Genomic DNA, 17,738 nt, shown 5'->3' with positions numbered 1-17,738 from the left:
TCACATCCTCTGTAATGATAAGATGGAGGCTAAGCTTAGGATACTAGGAGATGCTTTGAGTCATGAATTATTTGTTTCCACTAGCAGCCATAATGTGTAATACTCAAAAGAAATGCAAGGTGTTAAGAAAACAAAGTGCAAAAAGCTTTCACATAATTTTTGATTTTTTTGGGTGTATTTCCACTAGATTCTTGGGTGTCCATTTGCTAAGGCTTTCTCAGCAACTTGCAAGATACAGAAACACCATTATCTGTGGTGATATAGTGCACAGAACGAAAGTCAATGACTTCCATTTCCTCTTTCAGATTTCAAGCCTGTGATACGTCCAAGGTAAAGAAGCCAGAGGGTTTTGAACTACTGATATTAAACTAATCATAACATGTCACGGTCTGAAATAGAAGGACTCAGTGTCTTCTGTCCCCACATAACAAGTCACTGAGTTGCCTGCTGGGTGTACTACCAACCCCCTGACAATCAGGGCAGTGCTCATTTCCGAACTTCGGCCATCTGAAAGGGAGACAGCCAAAACTAATTGTCAAGGCATCTGGTTAACACTGACTAATAGGTCTCCAGAGAATTATTTATATCACCTGCCTTAGAGGATGTTTTAAGATGGGTTGAATCACTCCCTGGAGATGTGCTCTGGAGAGTGGCTACATGATTAGTTCACACTATCTGCCCAGCTTCTTGATATTTAAAGTTACATAAAGTGAACACCATCCTAATACCAGAACATCACAGATGAAGTATTAGATACATGATAATGTCAGAAGAAAATAGCTATTCCAGAACATCACAATTCAAGTGTTAAATTTAATTCCCTTACTAACAAGCAGCAAATATGAAGGGTAAAACAGTGCAAAGCCAGTAACCCCTCTGTCTGTTCTCAGTAACAGCATTATTGCTGGCTGGCTACTTGGCTGTTTCTTGGCAACCTAGATTACAATGCATTGCTGAAGTCCAATCCTTATACCACAGAGAGAAATATTATCTCATTACACTGATTAGAGTATAAAAAAGTCTGCAATTTCATCAAAGCAGACCACAGCTACAGTCAATATATAGTCAAGGTCTATGCACTGTTTCCATGTTAGGGTGGCATGCCAGAATGAGATCCTATCTGAAATAAAATGCATTTCCTTCCATCCTCAGATTTCCTGAGTAAGATGAGCATCAGGCCAGTTTTTGAAGGATGTCTCCTATAATGATTTCAAAATAAGCATGTGATAATAAACCTATGTGCAAAAAATTCTGAAATAGAAGTCTATAAACAATGATTGCTCTCTGTACACAAACACACACAGATACACATACTTGTACACTAAGTTTTCCACAAAGGTAGGCTTGTCAGTCGTCATGCAGTGCCACACCTGCAAGAAAGAAATCCCATCCACAAGACACAATGACCAAGAAACACAACCTTCCCAGCAGGTGATCTGCCACCTTCCAAAGGCACCTACTTGCTTTCAGTTGTACTAGGCATTGGAAGAAACACTTTGATGAAGATTCCCCTTTTGAGAATCTATTGTCTTGCTACTGCTCCATGCTTCATCAGTATTTTCAGATTTCACCTCTGCCTTGTTTGTCAGTACGGTGGATTTGGCAGGCTTGCAAATAAAGCAGAGGAACGTGAAACAGGACAGCAAACCTTCAGAAATGCTGGACGAGAAAAGCTTCTTGCATGGGTGGCAGAACTGGTAGAACACCAACATGAAGAGGACAGCCATGCAGTAACTTATGAGGAGCTGCAAGACCAACAATGGGGCGCAGACATACAGGTAGATATCGGTTTTATAAACGTACCACATCAGCAGGAGGAATGCGTTCTCAATGAATCGCAGTATGTAATACACAGTCAGTCGGTACCAGTTCTGGGATTTGTTAATTAAGTCAGGATCATTGAGCTTCACCTGTACTGCCGACCAGCAGAACATGTTAATGCCGGCGTACAGGAAGGTGAGAAGGCACAAGACGATGGTGGTGCCAACCCTGCTCAATGCCTTCTCTATGTTCTCAGGAAATGGGGACTTGCTCTGCCAGAAGAGAATCCATGGGTAGAAGAAAAAGCCAAAGAAATTCATGAGCACAACAGGGAGAATCCAGATTTGAAGGACTGAACTGAAAAGGACCAACACCGTAACCCGCGTAGCAATCTCAAAGCTTCTCCACAGGAATATGCAGAGGTAGGCAGCCGGTTTCACGCTGACATCGTAATCATCATACTTAATTTTAATAGCCAGGATGTTGCAGCGTAAGGCACCATATACAATTGACAGGAGAGAAAGCACCATAAAAACACCTACAAAGAGAAAAGACAATCAGGACCTTCAGCTTAGCAGAAGTTAAAGACATTGCATTAGAGTAGTGCAAAGATGTAGTTGTCTTCACAGCACTCCAGGGGATTCCCAGAAGGGTGCAATGACAAAAAAACCAAACAAACCACAAAAATCCACCCTCCCCAACAAAACAAAAACAAACAACCAAACAAAAAACCAATAAGAAAACAAACAAAAACATTCCTTGTACACACTTCTGGGTTCTTACTGTAACCCTACCTCCTGTTTTGGTCCCCATTTGTTACTTTTCCAAGTAACTAGAAAGAAAAAAAGGCACTTAACAATCACAAGTGTCTCTTCCTCTTCCCCCTGCCCAGGGCTGTTCATACATATACTGTCTTCAATAATTATACAGCTTGGTCATAAGAGTAAGTTGCTCTCAAACTCTCACAGTACCCCATGAGGCACAGGGGTGCTACTCCCTCTCTGCACAGATGATGGACTGTGAAACAGAAGCTGAAATTTTGGAGTTACTTGAGTCTGCAGATACCTCAGTGTTTGTGAAGTTCTATGTTGAAGCAAATTGTCTGAGCTCAAAGAATACATCTGCGATGGAGCTCAGAATTGGAAGCCAAAGGAATTTAAACCCAGAACCATCCGCACTTTTTCTGCCCGTATAGACAGAAATTTGCTCACCCGTCAACACTATGCATTTATTTTCCTTATACATGTATCTATATCACACATTTAAAAACAATACTCCTTTTAAAAATGTCTTTAAATTCAGGTCAACTTTCAGTATCTCCCATCTACCCAGAATCCTCCAAGTGAAGGTTTTACAGCATTTGATTTCTGCAGAAGTGAAGGTGGAAGACAGATGTTACCTGGCTTCCCCTCCAGAAGCAGCAGGAAAAAAGCTTTCTGGCACGGCAGGAGGGAGTCTTGTCTTGCAACATTAAGTAGGTACGGATGTGCAAGAACTCCGGATGCACAGAATAAGCATACATAGAGAAGTACTTTGATGTTCAGAAGTGCTCGCTTTTGCTTATACTTTCTTCACAATTTGTACCAACATGCTGAATAGCTGATTTAGGGGACTAATTTTAGGCACCCCTAATCAATACTTTTAGTTTCAATCTTAGCATTTAGTGCACGCAAGGAACACTTCAAATGCAAATGAGTTAAGCATAGTAAAAATGATTCAGCTGTTTCTTTTAGAAAGTTTCAGTGAAGCAAACTGTGATGCTACAGGGCATTATATTGCATCAGATAAAACAAAATCAAAATTGAAAATTCTTGATTATGTCAATTACTTTTGCAATGCTTAGCAACCAGCACTTTCTGCAGCCTTCAATTAGTTTATGTGTCAATATCCTACAAATGACCTGGATTCTCTGCTTTGCTATAGCTATATAGTTGTAACAATCCTGGGTTTTTTTAAAATTAAAATTATTAATTTCTAAGCATGACTTTGAAAGAAACAAGTGTATTTTATGATCCATAACAACTTTCTAACAGGGTTTTCTCTATGATTTTAGCTAACCTCTCTCCCACCATGATCCTCAAACACCTCTGAACTTTGGAAAAGAATTAATCAATCCTTTATATCTACTTTTCCAACAGCACTCAGTAAGCTGTAGAACATTTGCCATTTTATATGGTAATTTTGTACATGCCAATTTGTTGGTGCGTATATTCTCTGAAAATGGTTATGTATTTGCTTGTTCAACACTTAAATTTTTAATAGGTGTTTTTAAACATTTTTCTTACAGCAACATACTTGATTGGACAATTTTTAAATGTTATGTCTTATAACAACACTGGCTGAAAGCAGAAGAGCAAGTGAATGCAGTCAAGAATACTGCTTGATTTCCTGTGGCTCTTTACAAAAATCTTTCTGTAGTTTTGAGCTGGCTCTAGAACTGTGAAAGAACAAGTTAACTTCTATCAGCTAATGAGGCAAAAGAATATTCTCAGAGTTAAAGAAAAAAAAAGCAAACAAAAACCCCACAACTACCCACTGGGGACAGGATGCTGATGCTCTGGAACTCTGCTTGCTTTCTGCTTTGATAAGCTGAGACATCTATCTTACTACCCAATTTCATTTTAGGGATTCTATATTAATCTCAAACTTGTCTTAAACTCAAGCCTTCAAAATAAGCATTTGTCCGTTGATAGAAACTAGGTCATGCTGACTCTGGTCGTCCCATCCTGCTCCTTTCTCAAAAGCTCAGTACTGCCACCAAACCTTCAGTTCAAATATCACTTTTACATTTGTGAGAAAGATGATTTAAAGCAACCACAAAGGAAAATGTGGGAGGGTGACATTATTGTTGCTTTTACTCATCCTGAGCAAGCAAAGAAGTGAAAATTTAAAAGGCAAAGCATCTTCTCCTGAACAGTCCCAAATCCCATAGCAGTCCTCATAAGGGTGGCATTTCTCTTCTCCCTGCCTACTCCCAGCAGGCTGTACTTTTCTTACAAATCTGAGGTGCACATTCACAGCCATTGAGATAGACACTGTTACTTTTTTATTATGTTTCAAGTCTTTTCAAGACCTGGTCTTTCCCACTTCAGATATTGCTCAGAGAGTGAAATCTGCTCTAGATGAGCTACCTCATAAATATCTATTACTGAAACCTTACATTCAGCTGAAGAATCGTAAGTTATCTATTACATAAACTCTAGTTTTCTAAACTGACAATCAGAACCCTTGAAAAATAAGGGCACTTATTTTGTTACTCAGGGCAAGGCACCTAGACACAATATTTTTTTTTGCCTTAAGATAGAATTTCAATACTTAAAACCAACTATTAATACTCAAAAAGTACTCAAAGTATGTTGTTCATATAATGAGAAAAGTATTCTGCGCTCAGAGCTTTATGAGTTGAGAAGAAGCAACTGTAGAAGCTTGTTAATATATCTGGTAAGACCACCAACAAAGAGCAGTTCACGAACATTAGGAAAGTGACGCTGCCAACACCAGCAAACTGAAACAAATCATAAACCCAAAGCTTCTATTCTTGAAGATGGCAGTCGCGGCTACAAATTCTCACTTAAGAAATTAAAAAGCACCTTTTTCAGCAGAATAATTTTATTTTCAAATAGTAGGAAATCCACCTTTTGAAATTATTTTATGACTGTAAGCAGCACTTGAAAAAGATAACTTGACTGCTGTGAATGGCACAAAAACTTTCAACTTACAAAAACATCACTCTTAACAGAAGCACATCTTCCTCATTCAATACTGCACACAGAGAACTGGCCCTTTTTCAAGGGTGAGAGGCCAAGTCACACATCTCCCATCTCCAGCTAGCTGTTTTTGTAATTAAAGCTAATTCGGGTCTTTTTGATACCTCCTGGCCTTGTGCTTCTCCAGGTGGTACTACTTAAGGGAAGAGGTTCTGATAGCTGCCCAACAATACCTAAGTTGACCGGAGCCTGATGTCAGCCACCCCTCCAAAGCAAGGCTGTAGCTGGCCCAGAGGCAACACATGGTACCAGCAGATGCTGAAGGATTTCGTCCAGGGTGAAGTTCAAATGCGCATCCTTCAGTGTCTGTTCTGGGAGTGGGCATTTCATACAGTGACAAGTCAGGGACTTCTTCCCAGTTATGCTGTAACCAAAGAGCTGAATGTCTAGAACCAGGACTCAGATTAGGCTGTCACATGTGGGTTTCCAATGTTGCATTTCATCCAACAACATTTCTATACATTTCATGAAGAACAGTCACTGAAGCTTTACATCTTTCATCACTAACCTAGAGGCTGTGTCCTGCTTTTGCAATTCTTTTTAGTTCTCTTGATCTTACATTCTTGGCAGACAGTGAAATGACAATTTTGGAGAATGCCAGACACTGGCAAGAATCTGATCATCCAGAAGAAAACATCCAGAGAAATTAATGAATGCCATAAAATACAAGAGAAAGATGCAGAATGGTTCAGGTCGAAAAGGGCTAGGCAAGGACATACACTTTTTTCAGAAATATTCAATTCAATGTTGGAAGCACTAATGAGTTTCAAACAGATCTGAAAGGGACCAACCAGCTATGTAGAATGATGGTGAACAACTTTAGGTTCACAGGTGGTACCAACCAAACAGAATAACAGATGGAGTGGTGTAGGAATCCAGAAAATAAGAGACTGATGAGGACACAAGACAAAAAAGTGTGGAAATCAAAATACAAGAAGACAGTGATAATTATAACACAGATGAATGGAAAAGGGTGTGCACTTTGGAGGACCAGTGTCAAAGAACAGGGAAGCTGAAGACATCTGAAGTGTGGAAGAAGAGTTGGACCAGCTGTTAAATTACTTGGACAATGCTGCAAGATCAAATGGTTGAAGTCATGTCCTTATACATGAGAATCCTTGTGTACACATAAACAACAAGATGAACTGTGCTACGTATCATTCCCATTTACTCTGGAGATTGAATAATACTGGTGGACAAAAAGTACTACTGCAGAAATAAGCTGGCTAAAGAGATTGCAGAAAGTTTCAATATTTCACAAGGTAAAATACACACAAGAGGAATATGGTTAGGACTCTTGTTTTTGTGGGGTTTTTTTTGTTTTTTGTTTTTTTCTGACGAACGAGCTCTAACAGACATTGCCATTGCTCCTAAATCACTGATTTGCTTTTAATTCCTATATTTTAGAATCACACCTGCTATGGAGATGGCTCCTGAGAGACATGAGATTACTGCATTTGCTGGTGGGTTTACTGAACTCCCTGATGAGCCAGATTGTCTCTGGTTGTTTCACTTCACACACAGAAGGTCACTTGTCAGTCTGCGATTCAGAATTTCTCTCAGCAGTGACTGATAAAAATCAGAAGTAATAGGGTGTTACAAATCATTATTAAATATGCAATACCTTAATCATCTGGAACATAGCACTTCTCCTTGGCAATCATGACCAGTAAGGTCAACAACAGTAATAGAAGAAATAATAAAAAGGTGACCTTTCTGCAGCAAATGCCATCTACGCCAAAGTGAACGGAAATTTTGCTAATTGCACCGCTCAGCAATGGATTCAGCTGCTTGGTTCTCATCCTGTGCCACAGATGCCATGGTTATTCAAAAAGCCAACCTTAGCAATGAAGTACTCAAACTGTCAGGAGCAATGCCTTTCAAGTAACTACCACTATGACCTTAAACAAGTGCTTTTCTAGAAAGACTTTAACCTGTTGTAATATCTTTATGTGCTGACTCACCCTTTGGTATACTAAAGTTTTCCATTCCCTGAGCTGAGAGGAGCACCCTGATGTTTCTATAAAGGCTTCTCCAAAAAACTTAGTTCCTTACCTTGCTACACAGCCACCCAAGGCACCAGAACTGAAGAAAGCGTTTAGATTCATAACATGTCACCCCAGCCTCAGCCTCCCTGGCTGTGAATCTGAGAAAGACCTCAGCCTCCCAGGGCCTTGGGGACATAACAAGGGCTATTTTGTACCTCAGTGGAAACACACCTCCAGTTCACGCAGCTGCCAAAGTCCTTTTTTTTTTTTACACCAAAAAGCTGATGGTCCTACAACCAGCTGAAGTAGGTTCTTCGTTTAGCAGCCCGCCAGCAAATCAAGACTTTTTTTCAAGGAGCTGGAGCACATGATGGAGCAAGATTCAGAGTCCCATGGTAAGAGAGATGTGGTGCAGCACTGCTTGGTGAAGGCTTAACAGCTTGGGTCCAGAGGTGAGATGGCCACATCTGCATGCCAGCCTCTTCAGTCCTGCCTTTTGATTCCAAATTCAGTCTGGCATAAGACCGTTCACATCCTCAGTCCATATTTAAAACTGCATTCCTGAAAGTACACCTTCCTTAATGCAGCATGGCAAAACGCACTGTACACTGTGCCCCAAGGAATTTTCCAGAATGTTTGCTCAAAAACCAAAGTGGAAAAGTGGTAAATCTTTTTTTCTTCTTCATGCAGACAAGTTAGTCCTTCCAGCTGCCTCCCTCTCATGCCATAATGCCCACTTATCAAAATAATGTTTTTACAGCAACCCAAGTATGCTACAGAAAGCATCATAGGCTAAACCATGATAAATTAGAGAACAGCATCGCCATCGAAAGCTGTCAGGGACATGAAACTCATTGTGACATGTTTGGTTCTTGCCCAGGGTGGCTACACCTGACTGCTGACCCTTCTCCTCTCCCTCCCACCAAAACACAGAGGTGATAACAACAGCTCTACCTACTTCTGGCAGCCGTGATCTCCTGCTGCAGGACACAGATGTAGAGCTGGAGCGTGAGCTGGGGCGCTGAGCCGAGGAATGCCTGGATCACAGACGCCCTGCTGAACGCAGATCTGTGCGTACACAGCTTGCCTTCAGCCTGGCCCACTTCCTTCTCGATCTCTTCTGAGTACCCATCCTTAGGCATCTGCCTCTTCTTCGTGATGCTGACATAGGGCTCTTCAACTCTGCCAGCATGGAAGTAAATGTAAAAGACTTCCACACACCTAAAAGCAAATCAGTAAATAGAGTAACAGGGAAAAAAAAAAAGAAAGAAAGAAAGAAAGAAAAGCATAGATCTTCCCATCATGCACTAAGTCATCTGTTCACAGAGCAAAGCCTGTACATTTTCTCTCTTGGTAAATTTGGAATGTGACAGATTTCACCCTTTAAAACATGAACTACATGCAACTAGAGGATAAGAATCTGGCAGTGCCCTTTGCGCTGCCTGTAGTACTCTGACACAGGAGGTGGTTTAATTGTTTCTTATGAGCTGCTCTTGCTCTCTGCTGCCCCATTAAAGTCCTTAAACTACTCATCCACTACAATATTCATAGGCTCCCAACCTAGGACCCAAATTGGAAGTGTTTCTTCAGATTCTCATGTCTGTCTCTTGGTGTTATCTGTACATCTGTGACATGGCAATAAAACCACTTCTTATACCTTTGGCTTAAACAATCTCAGGACATTGGGGAGAAGCTCAGGATACATATGCACATCTCAAGCAATTGGACTCCAGGCCTTGCTTTACCAAGCAAGGGTCCCAAAACACAACTAACAAGCCATAGCAGCAGTAATGAGAACAGGCAGTTTAGAGCCTCACAGATCTGGATATAAACATTTTTTAAAAGACAGAGAAATACGAGCTTTGCTCCTTATGTTTGCTTACATTTATGGCACTGTTTAAGGAATATTAAACACAATCTTGCAAAAATATTCTAAATAAGAAGATGCAATGATTCCAATTGCTGCAGCTCTTTGTACTTCAAATCCAGGTGGACCAAACCCTCTTGTTTATATAGGTCTAACTCACCACAGACTAACTTCCAAACAAAACAAGAGGTGTGCCAGCACATTCATTTCTATTCTTAAATTACATATTGTTGTAATACACACTGCCTCTACCCATGCACATAGAATAATCCATACATTTGGGAGGGAATGGAAAAGGGCTAGAAGGGTTGGCAGCAGCAAATGCTGTAGCAACAAGGACAAGTTGACTCCTTCAGTATTAAAGAGGATAATACAGCCTCAGACACATTCACGAAAGGAAAGTTTCTGAAACTTCCTTCCAACGCCTATTTTCAGTTTGGCAAAAACTTCAGAAAAACTATTTTGAGAGAGTTGCTTGGCTATGAAGGGGTCAAGGGTTGGTCTGGGCAACAAGCAGGACCCAAAAACCAAAGTGGAACAGTCAGCCTTGTCTGGGAAGTAATAACAGGCAAGGATCTACTGAGGTACAGATGCAGTCACAACCTGAGGGGCAAGGGAGAAGAAAGAAACACTCTTTCTGTCACATTGCATAAAATACAGGGCCTGCTGTGGAGGAGTCCATATACAGCAGGACCAGAAAGGATAAATGACATTGACTACTGAAAAATAAAACCCTTAGAAGCCCAAACCCAGTGCAGACACAACCTGTTTTCTCTTTTATGCCTAAGACTGGTATGGACCTCAAGAAGAAAAACAATTGTAGTGTGAGCAACAGGATAGGTGAGGGCTGGCTTCCAGCCCAGAGGGAAGCTTGGGGGAAAGAAACCTCCACTGCAAGGGTGACCTGCAGCACTAGCTCTGGTCACACCTCCTCCCATGGCCCAACACGCATGGCATCTTCTTTTGTAGGCATCAATCTCTGATGAGGACTGAGCTGTCTTCTTTCCTTCCATAGTGCCTGCTGGGATTCATCGCCTCCACCTGGTTGCCTCTGTAGGTAACACTTGCTAGAACACAGCATCTCTGAGTCTCTGACAGGTCAGATTGGACCAGTGTGTTTTTGTAATGCACATATAAGGCTTTTCTTCTATTTAAAAATATCTCACAATCACAAAGCATGAAGCTATACTTGTCTGAGACTCTGAACTCCCTTTTCCTTCTCAGCTTGATTTTGTTCAACAATTGCTAAGTCAGAGCCTAACATGGCCTTCTAGGGGAAAACTCACAGACTGAATTGTAAAGAAGCACTGACAGAAATTCAAATAAAAGCATACTGATTTTTGTTTTAATAAACTTTATTTCATTTTTCCCCTAACTGGACCACTAGGAAGTTTCACCTGCTCTAGATGAAGAACAGTTTTAGGATCCTGTAGTACTATCCTTGATTTACTAGGCTTCAGCTACTATTACCACTAAAGCTATTTGAAGTGCCTGGTGCACCGGAGGCTCCATTCACAGTGGTTACGTGCTATTTTCCCCTTGTTAATCTTTTCAGTCCCTGCCAGTCTTGTTCCATGTGAAAGAATCCACACAGCCAAAAATAAAGTGTGAAAAATTAATAAAGCACAACAGCTTATGAAGCTAACAGAGATTCTGAAACGAAGAAATTGATCTTATTCCAAAAAAAATGATCCCAGAACACTTCCGTCTCACTTAGTATTCACAGCCGTCTATTCATCCTGAGCTGAGGGCAACTCTGAAGCTATTATGGAAAATGAGATCTCAGCATCAGCCTCTGAACTCTCACCATGTGTGATTAGAAGCAGATATAGTCTAGGGACCCATCTAACAAATAAGCAGTAATCCCATAAAAGAGACTGTAAGATTCGTAAGACTCCTGACTATAGCAAATATTATAATCAACAAAATGTTGGGGTTTAGAGCAAGCATTTGCTTTGTATTTATTAGCTAGGTATTAAGTAGCAGTATATCATTTGTGATGGGAAATTTTATGTCTATATAGAAAAGCAAACACAACGCAAAACAAATGGTCTGATGAACAAACTTTAGGGCCAAAGGGAACTTTTACCAGTACAACAGAGTAATAAAAATCGCATGTGCAAGCACTCAGATTACATCAGAAATTACATTCTGCCCATCCCCTTCAAGACTGCCTCTGGAGGTCATGCCTTCTGGGGCCAACAACAAATGTACTCCAGACTCTCGCTCATGCCACTGCCCTAGCAACAGCTTCAAACAGGAGCAGACTGGCAGCTGCTACACTACAAAGAGCACCAGTCTAAATGTTTAAATAATAAAGTGTAAGAGGGGCATAAGCACTTGAAGAACCATCCAGGTGAGAAGCGTGCCAGAACGGTGATGAACAATCAATTCAGATCATGTACCTGCACCACGTTATGACTTTGTCTATGAAATGCATTAGAAAAGTTGTCTTTAAATGAACTGGCTTGCTCTTTATTAGCATGAAACACAACTGAAAGACAATGCAAGCAGGTGACTGCTTCAAGCCAGTTTTCCTCCACACTTACAAACACTGCTACAGAACAGGGAACTTCCCAGAAGCTCCATTTGCTCACTGCTCATTGCTGCTCTGCTCTGGAGGGACAGGAATGGGAGATGCCAACTTCTGCACAACCCATCTTCCGCAATGCAGTGATGTCTAGGGCCCTTTCAACAGATCCTAACAGGGCATCAACAGCAGAAGGTGTGCAGCTGGCTGGCTTCTCTGCATGTGAAGCAATGACAGTTGCAGTGCTGGCTCTGAAGGAACTAAAATTACTTTGAAGGAAAAAAAAAAAAAGTCAGATCTACTTTCTACAGTGAAAGTTAAAAGGTAAGAAAAAGATGGTGCTGCTTTCTCTCCTGCTGCCAAATCTTGGCAGAAAGGAGCGCTGTACTTTTTCAAGGATCCTGATGGTGCCTACAAAGAGTGATTCAGCTGCAACACATTTGTCTTCTACACAGTCAGTAGGAGGAATAATCCTATCCTTATATGTCTGCTGAGGGCAAGCACCTCATTCCCTCTTTTAATCACAGATGTGTGGGATTTAAATACAGGCAAAATAACGGTGGTGTGAAGAGGGAGCAGGCAATGAAAATGGGGAACTTCCCACAGCCAACAAGTGCTCCAAGAGCAAATGTCTACTCGAGAGACGTATCCACACAAGCTCACTGCAAACATACAAGCAGCTTTCTCTGATGACTCAGTTTTTAATAACTCCTTTTCTTTAGAGCAGTGTGCAAAAGACTTATCAGTCCTGCAGATTTACTTACCTCTGTCAGAAAAAGGCTTTTTCCTCACTCATCTTTCTACCTTCCATCTGCACTGACTTTCTGTTCATCATATCTTGGACACCTAACACATCTGCTCAAGAATAAGGGGGAAAAAAAAAAGCCTGAAGAAGGTATAGGCATATTCTTCCCATCTGGAAAAGACGGAGATGCATCAACAGTGGTAAAGTTTAGAGCTAGCAGAATCTCCTACAGTAAGGTCTGCCAATGGAAGTCCTACAAAGAAGAAAGTCTCTTAGACGTGTGCTATTGTGAACTATAAAGCAGGTCACTAGGAAAGAAAGACTATCCACAAGGGACAATGCTTCTGCACAACGTGACTGAAGCATTAGCTGTGCTGTTACAGCTTATTAGATTTCAAACTGCAACAGTAGGTGCCCAAGACATTAGTGACTCTGATAATTTCAGCCTATAAGTGGGGGTTTTTTGTTGTTATTTTTTTTTTGTACTTCCTGCAGCTTACAGAATCTAGCTTTGGCTGTAACAGCAGCCCTCTGGCAGTTTGATGCAAACTTCCTACTGCATGTGCTTTGCTGCTGTCTAAACAGTACATAGACACATGTAATTGCTTCTCCTTATGCCTTGAGAAACAAAGCCAAAAATCCCATTTTAAAAAAGTCTATTGTTTATATCCTTGTCCCATTAAAATCTGAGGAAAACATTCATTAGCATTCTATATAGGGGTCTGTTATATTTGCTTTCGATTTTTTTCACAAGAGAAGTGCGTCATCCTGCAGACATGGCCATTTCCAAATTGCATGTTTCTTGTAAGGAAGAACCCGTAATTTCAAGGAGACCCGCAGTCACTCAGCTTTCCATGAAGTTGGTACCAGAAGGAAGCACTGCCAAGTTAACACCAGCCTCTTCAGTCCTGACTTCAATAAATGAGAGAGCGAGGAACCACCACATCCAGCAGCTGTACAGTACACCACCACCAACACCCGCTGCTTGTGACTGTAAGGCCCGACTGTTCAAGTCAGTTTGTTGGAAATCTGTACCACTCAGTTCAGCTCCTGACCTACCCAGTGCTGGCAGAATAGAAAAGGGCAAACAAGTTAGCAGGGGTTTCTCCAGCACCCTTCGTGAAGTGTTGTTTGCACTTGGAACAAATCACTAAATGAGGAGCAGTACGCTAGCAAAAATACATCCAGTTATTATTTATTGGGAATTATAGCAGCGCCTGGCATCTCAAGATGATCTCAGTGCCAGAAAGCTCATCATGACCTTCTTCAAAGAGAAGAAAAAATGTATTAAATCTCTCATTGGCATTAGTTATTGTTTCAAGTCTTTTTTTGTGTGTGTAATAAATCACTTGATGTGGGAAGAGAGTCTCCTCTTACCATTAAAAGTATCCAAATATATGTTCTAAGCATCCAGACAAATCAGTGTGCTCACAAGGAGTGGCACCAACCTGAAATGCTGCAGGAATCCCCCACAGTGCCCAGAAACCTGCAGTCACTTTGTTCCAGCCAACTCTCTGCATAGTCTCTGGCAGGCCTGCATCCTGGGGATCAGAGCCAGGCCACTGGGGGGGGTGGAATTTTACTTTACAAATTGCTCTGAAATTATAGAGAAACTCCTACGGACTGGGAGAAGGAGTTGAAAAAGAATGCACTAGCAGCACCCTCCAAGTACAGCAAAAGTCCTCTCCAGAAAGAGGGAAGCTTCCTAATTTTAGTGCTTCCAGTGGCAGCAGCAGGACAGCAAGTGCCTTCTGAACAGGTGGAGCGTGGGTGTTTGGGGAAGGTGGTGGTAGGCAAGAAGGTTTTATAAGAGACTACTTTTTTCTCTGTTACACAGAAGATTCAAAATAGGCTGGACCATTTGGCTTACAAAGCTAAATACCCTCCTTCCCTGCCAAGATATTTCCAAACCATTCCCTAAAATTTAAACTTAACTTTCTAAGGGAAAACGGAAGAGGAAAAAAATGTCAAGCTTTTATTAATAAGAGGATGAAGAAAACTCCCACAACATACATGGGCTGTCTGCAAACCAGCGCACTGGTATTTGAATATTTGAGTCTGAACAGAGAAATACTAACCATCCGGTATCGTGTCATGAACCCAACAGAGATGGTTAAAAAGCCAGTGTTACGTTTTTCAAAGCCAGACAAAGCAGACTGTCCTCTGTTGGAGCATGACCCTCTCACACAGCCTACGGGCTCCCTAACATTTAATTCTGATGCTGCAAGCAGACAGAGCCTGCGGTGGCTCTACTGTCTATGTGTCCTATTTGACCTCATTTGACCCTGTGCTCCCTAAAAGGCCCTGGGCTGTGCCAGTGAGATATAAGAGAGACAGAACACACAGGAGTGAGGCTTCATACTGGGGGAGCAGATGACTAACAGCAGCTGGAGTCTGGTGCAAAGGAGCAGAGGTTTGCCTAAAAGGAAGGAAAAAAAATGGCTTCAGGGACAGTGGTCCATTTCAGCTTACAATGGTTAAAACCACAGTGCAATGATGATATAGCCAAATAGTATCTTGCCTTCTAGCCATCACCTCAAACTCATGTGTATTCCAGTCCACACAGGACAGAAAGTCTCCCATACAAAGTAGGGAAAGGTATTTCATATGCTGAAAACATGTCAGGTTTTACAGTGCAGCTCTACACCCAATGGGAAGTGATCGGTTTCCTCTTCTGAGAGATAGAGCAATTTTTAGTGGCAGTGGACAGGAAGGCAAAACATAGAAAAAAAGACCTTTAACGTCTGTCTCAGACCAATCACTTTGCCTTCCCACACTTCTGTACTGTATCCTACAAATAGACAAATTTCCCTGAATTTAAAGAGAGGTTCTTTTCTCTGAAACTCTTAATTTGTAGAGCCCTTCCAGCCTTTAGCTGGAAATAAGTTTTTCAGGTTGCATGAATGTACTACCCTATTTTTCTTAGTAATTATAATTCCAGTTATCCTGGGTCTAGAGAGAGGTTAATGTGCATCAATTCAAAGTGCCTAAATGATGCCATGGGAACTGCGACGCAGGCACACAGTAACGCTGCCAGAACATCTTCAAACCTCCTGAAAATGCTGAGTTAGTAAATCTTTGAGAAAGGCAAAAGTGCAGAGCTGGTGGTGCACTCATAGATGGCAGCATCATGGAGAAGAGAAGGCTTCCGTATGCCCACTAGTTTTACAGCAGTTACTGCATCTGGGAGCTCCCCAACACAGCCGAAATCATGTTCTGCACAAGAGGAGACTTGTGTTGTAAACAGATAAGCTCGATGTTGAGAAAGAAAGAGAAAGTGAAATCATGCTTGGTGGTTAAGGCTGAAGCAGAAGTTTATGCCTCTTCCACAGAATTAGAAAGAAAATCCTCTAATTTGTTGCTGTTGCTTACATCGTTTGTTTGCTTCTTCCCATCTTGCAGCTTGACATGACATTCTTTCCTTGTCTGATCTCAAGAAATTCATTGAGAATGACAAAAGGCATGAACACCATTTTCTCTTTGATAAATGTTTTCTCTTTGGTGCCACTCTTATTTTCCGAATTATGTGGAGGTATTTTGTACGTAGCTTTTAGAAAATCAGAGCTCTTCATGAACTTAACTGTTAAGCCACAGCTTGAATCTCTTTAAAACAGTAACAAAAAACCTCAGCCACAGTTATAGAGGAATTCAACATTTTTGTGAAGTTTAAGATGTTCTGTAACATCCAAACCGTTCACCTTGGTTAGTTTGAGCATCATAGATCTCCCTTTTCCCCACTGTCCAAGAATTTCAAAAATTAGAGGATACTTCTCCTAACGTCTACTACAGACAGACTGTGTGAAACGATTTGAATATAAATTTAAAATGAAAGCCTCCAGCAAATGTTTTGTCACTGGGCTGCACCACCTCTGTAATGTTTCATCTAACAAGTTGTTGTGGGGTGGGGGGAGGTTGGTTGTTTGTTTTTGTTTGCTTGGGTTTTTGCTCGTTTTCCTAAGGACATTTTCAGTCAGAAGTTAAACTGAAGTTGAAAAAAAAATCTCAAAAGCAATTTGGAGCAAGAAGTTCACTTTTGGTAAAAAGAGACAGACTAAAGCATAAGTTATATTTCGAATTTGCACAGATGGGGTGGGTGCTACCGTTGTTTTAAACCAGCAACTAAGTCTTCATTTTTTTTTTTTTGGAAGCAACCTTGGAGTAAAGTGCTTTGGCTACACCAGGAATGAACAAACACAACCATTTGCAAAAAGCCACACAGAGAGAAGACAAGCTAAGAACCCGCCACCAGGCAGCGGCTCTGCCAGGCGCTCGGCGCAGCGCATCCCGCCCGCCACCTGCGCCTCCGGGGGGGGACTTGAAGGTCAGAAAGCACCACACCCCTCGCCGTGCTTCTCCCTAAGGATGTTTTAAAAGGAAACTATTCCTCCCGCGGGCTTCAGGAATAAGACTGGGGAGGATGTGATCGCGGCTAGCACCGGTGCGGAGCAGCAGCGGGCGCGCCCGCAGGGCACAAAGGCCGGGGCGCTCCGGGTGTCCCTGCGAGCCCCCCCGGCTGGCCGGCTGCGACGGGGAGGGGCGGCGGGGCGGGGTGCGACGGGACTCACCGACCTGACGAGGGGCCCCAGCTGCAGGAGGTGCAGCAGCAGCACCAGCGGGCGGTCGCGGCTGACGTCCCGATGGATGAAGACCAGGCTGAGCTGCACCAGCGCGCAGGGCAGGAGGGCGAAGAGCAGCGTCAGCCACTGCCACATGCGGTCCCCCGCCGCGCGGTACGCGCCGCTCAGGCACAGGGCGGCCGCCGTCTCGGCCACGAAGAGGACGAGGGAGACGAGGACCGAGCCCGGGAATTTCATCGCCGCCGCCGCCGGCACCACCACCCGCCCTCCCGCGTTTTCGCCGCAGCCGCCCCACGCCCCGGCCCGCCCAGCCGCCGCACGGCGACCGCTAGGAGGAGCAGCTGCGCTCTCCGCCGCCTCCGCCCGGGACGGGCCGGGGAAGGCGCGGGGGGTCCCGGGGGTCCCTCCGAGGTCCCTCCGGGGTCCCTCCCGGCGCGATCCCGGGGCGGGTGAGCTCGGTGCTGCTGGGGCTTGGCGGCAGCGTGGGGGCTGGGGGCGTACAG

At 42.7% G+C, this 17,738-nt stretch overlaps 1 protein-coding gene across 1 annotated transcript; it reads right to left on the bottom strand.

The window, feature by feature from the left end:
• Positions 1 to 1,475: 1,475 nt before the first annotated feature.
• Positions 1,476 to 17,478, bottom strand: XK (X-linked Kx blood group antigen, Kell and VPS13A binding protein). The gene is made up of 3 exons (XM_065658417.1): positions 17,228 to 17,478; positions 8,475 to 8,737; positions 1,476 to 2,299 (listed from the first exon to the last, which is right to left on the bottom strand). Exons 1-3 carry the CDS (start codon positions 17,470 to 17,472, stop codon positions 1,476 to 1,478), a joined length of 1,332 nt encoding a protein of 443 aa, XP_065514489.1. The 5' UTR covers positions 17,473 to 17,478.
• Between the last annotated feature and the right edge of the window lie 260 nt (positions 17,479 to 17,738).

The sequence above is a fragment of the Caloenas nicobarica genome, chromosome 1 (assembly GCF_036013445.1).
Source record: "Caloenas nicobarica isolate bCalNic1 chromosome 1, bCalNic1.hap1, whole genome shotgun sequence".
Taxonomy (NCBI): domain Eukaryota; kingdom Metazoa; phylum Chordata; class Aves; order Columbiformes; family Columbidae; genus Caloenas; species Caloenas nicobarica.
The sequence above is the reverse complement of the archived record's forward strand: the minus strand, read 5'-3'. Positions and strand labels throughout refer to the sequence as shown.

Excerpts from the sequence above, each read along its gene's own strand:
- XK (XM_065658417.1), bottom strand. The coding sequence starts at position 17,472 with ATGAAATTCCCGGGCTCGGTCCTCGTCTCCCTCGTCCTCTTCGTGGCC. Across the intron at positions 8,738-17,227 it reads CAGCTGGGGCCCCTCGTCAG|GTGTGTGGAAGTCTTTTACA; the intron begins GTCGGTGAGTCC and ends ATTTGCTTTTAG. Across the intron at positions 2,300-8,474 it reads GGAGATCACGGCTGCCAGAA|GTGTTTTTATGGTGCTTTCT; the intron begins GTAGGTAGAGCT and ends TTCTCTTTGTAG.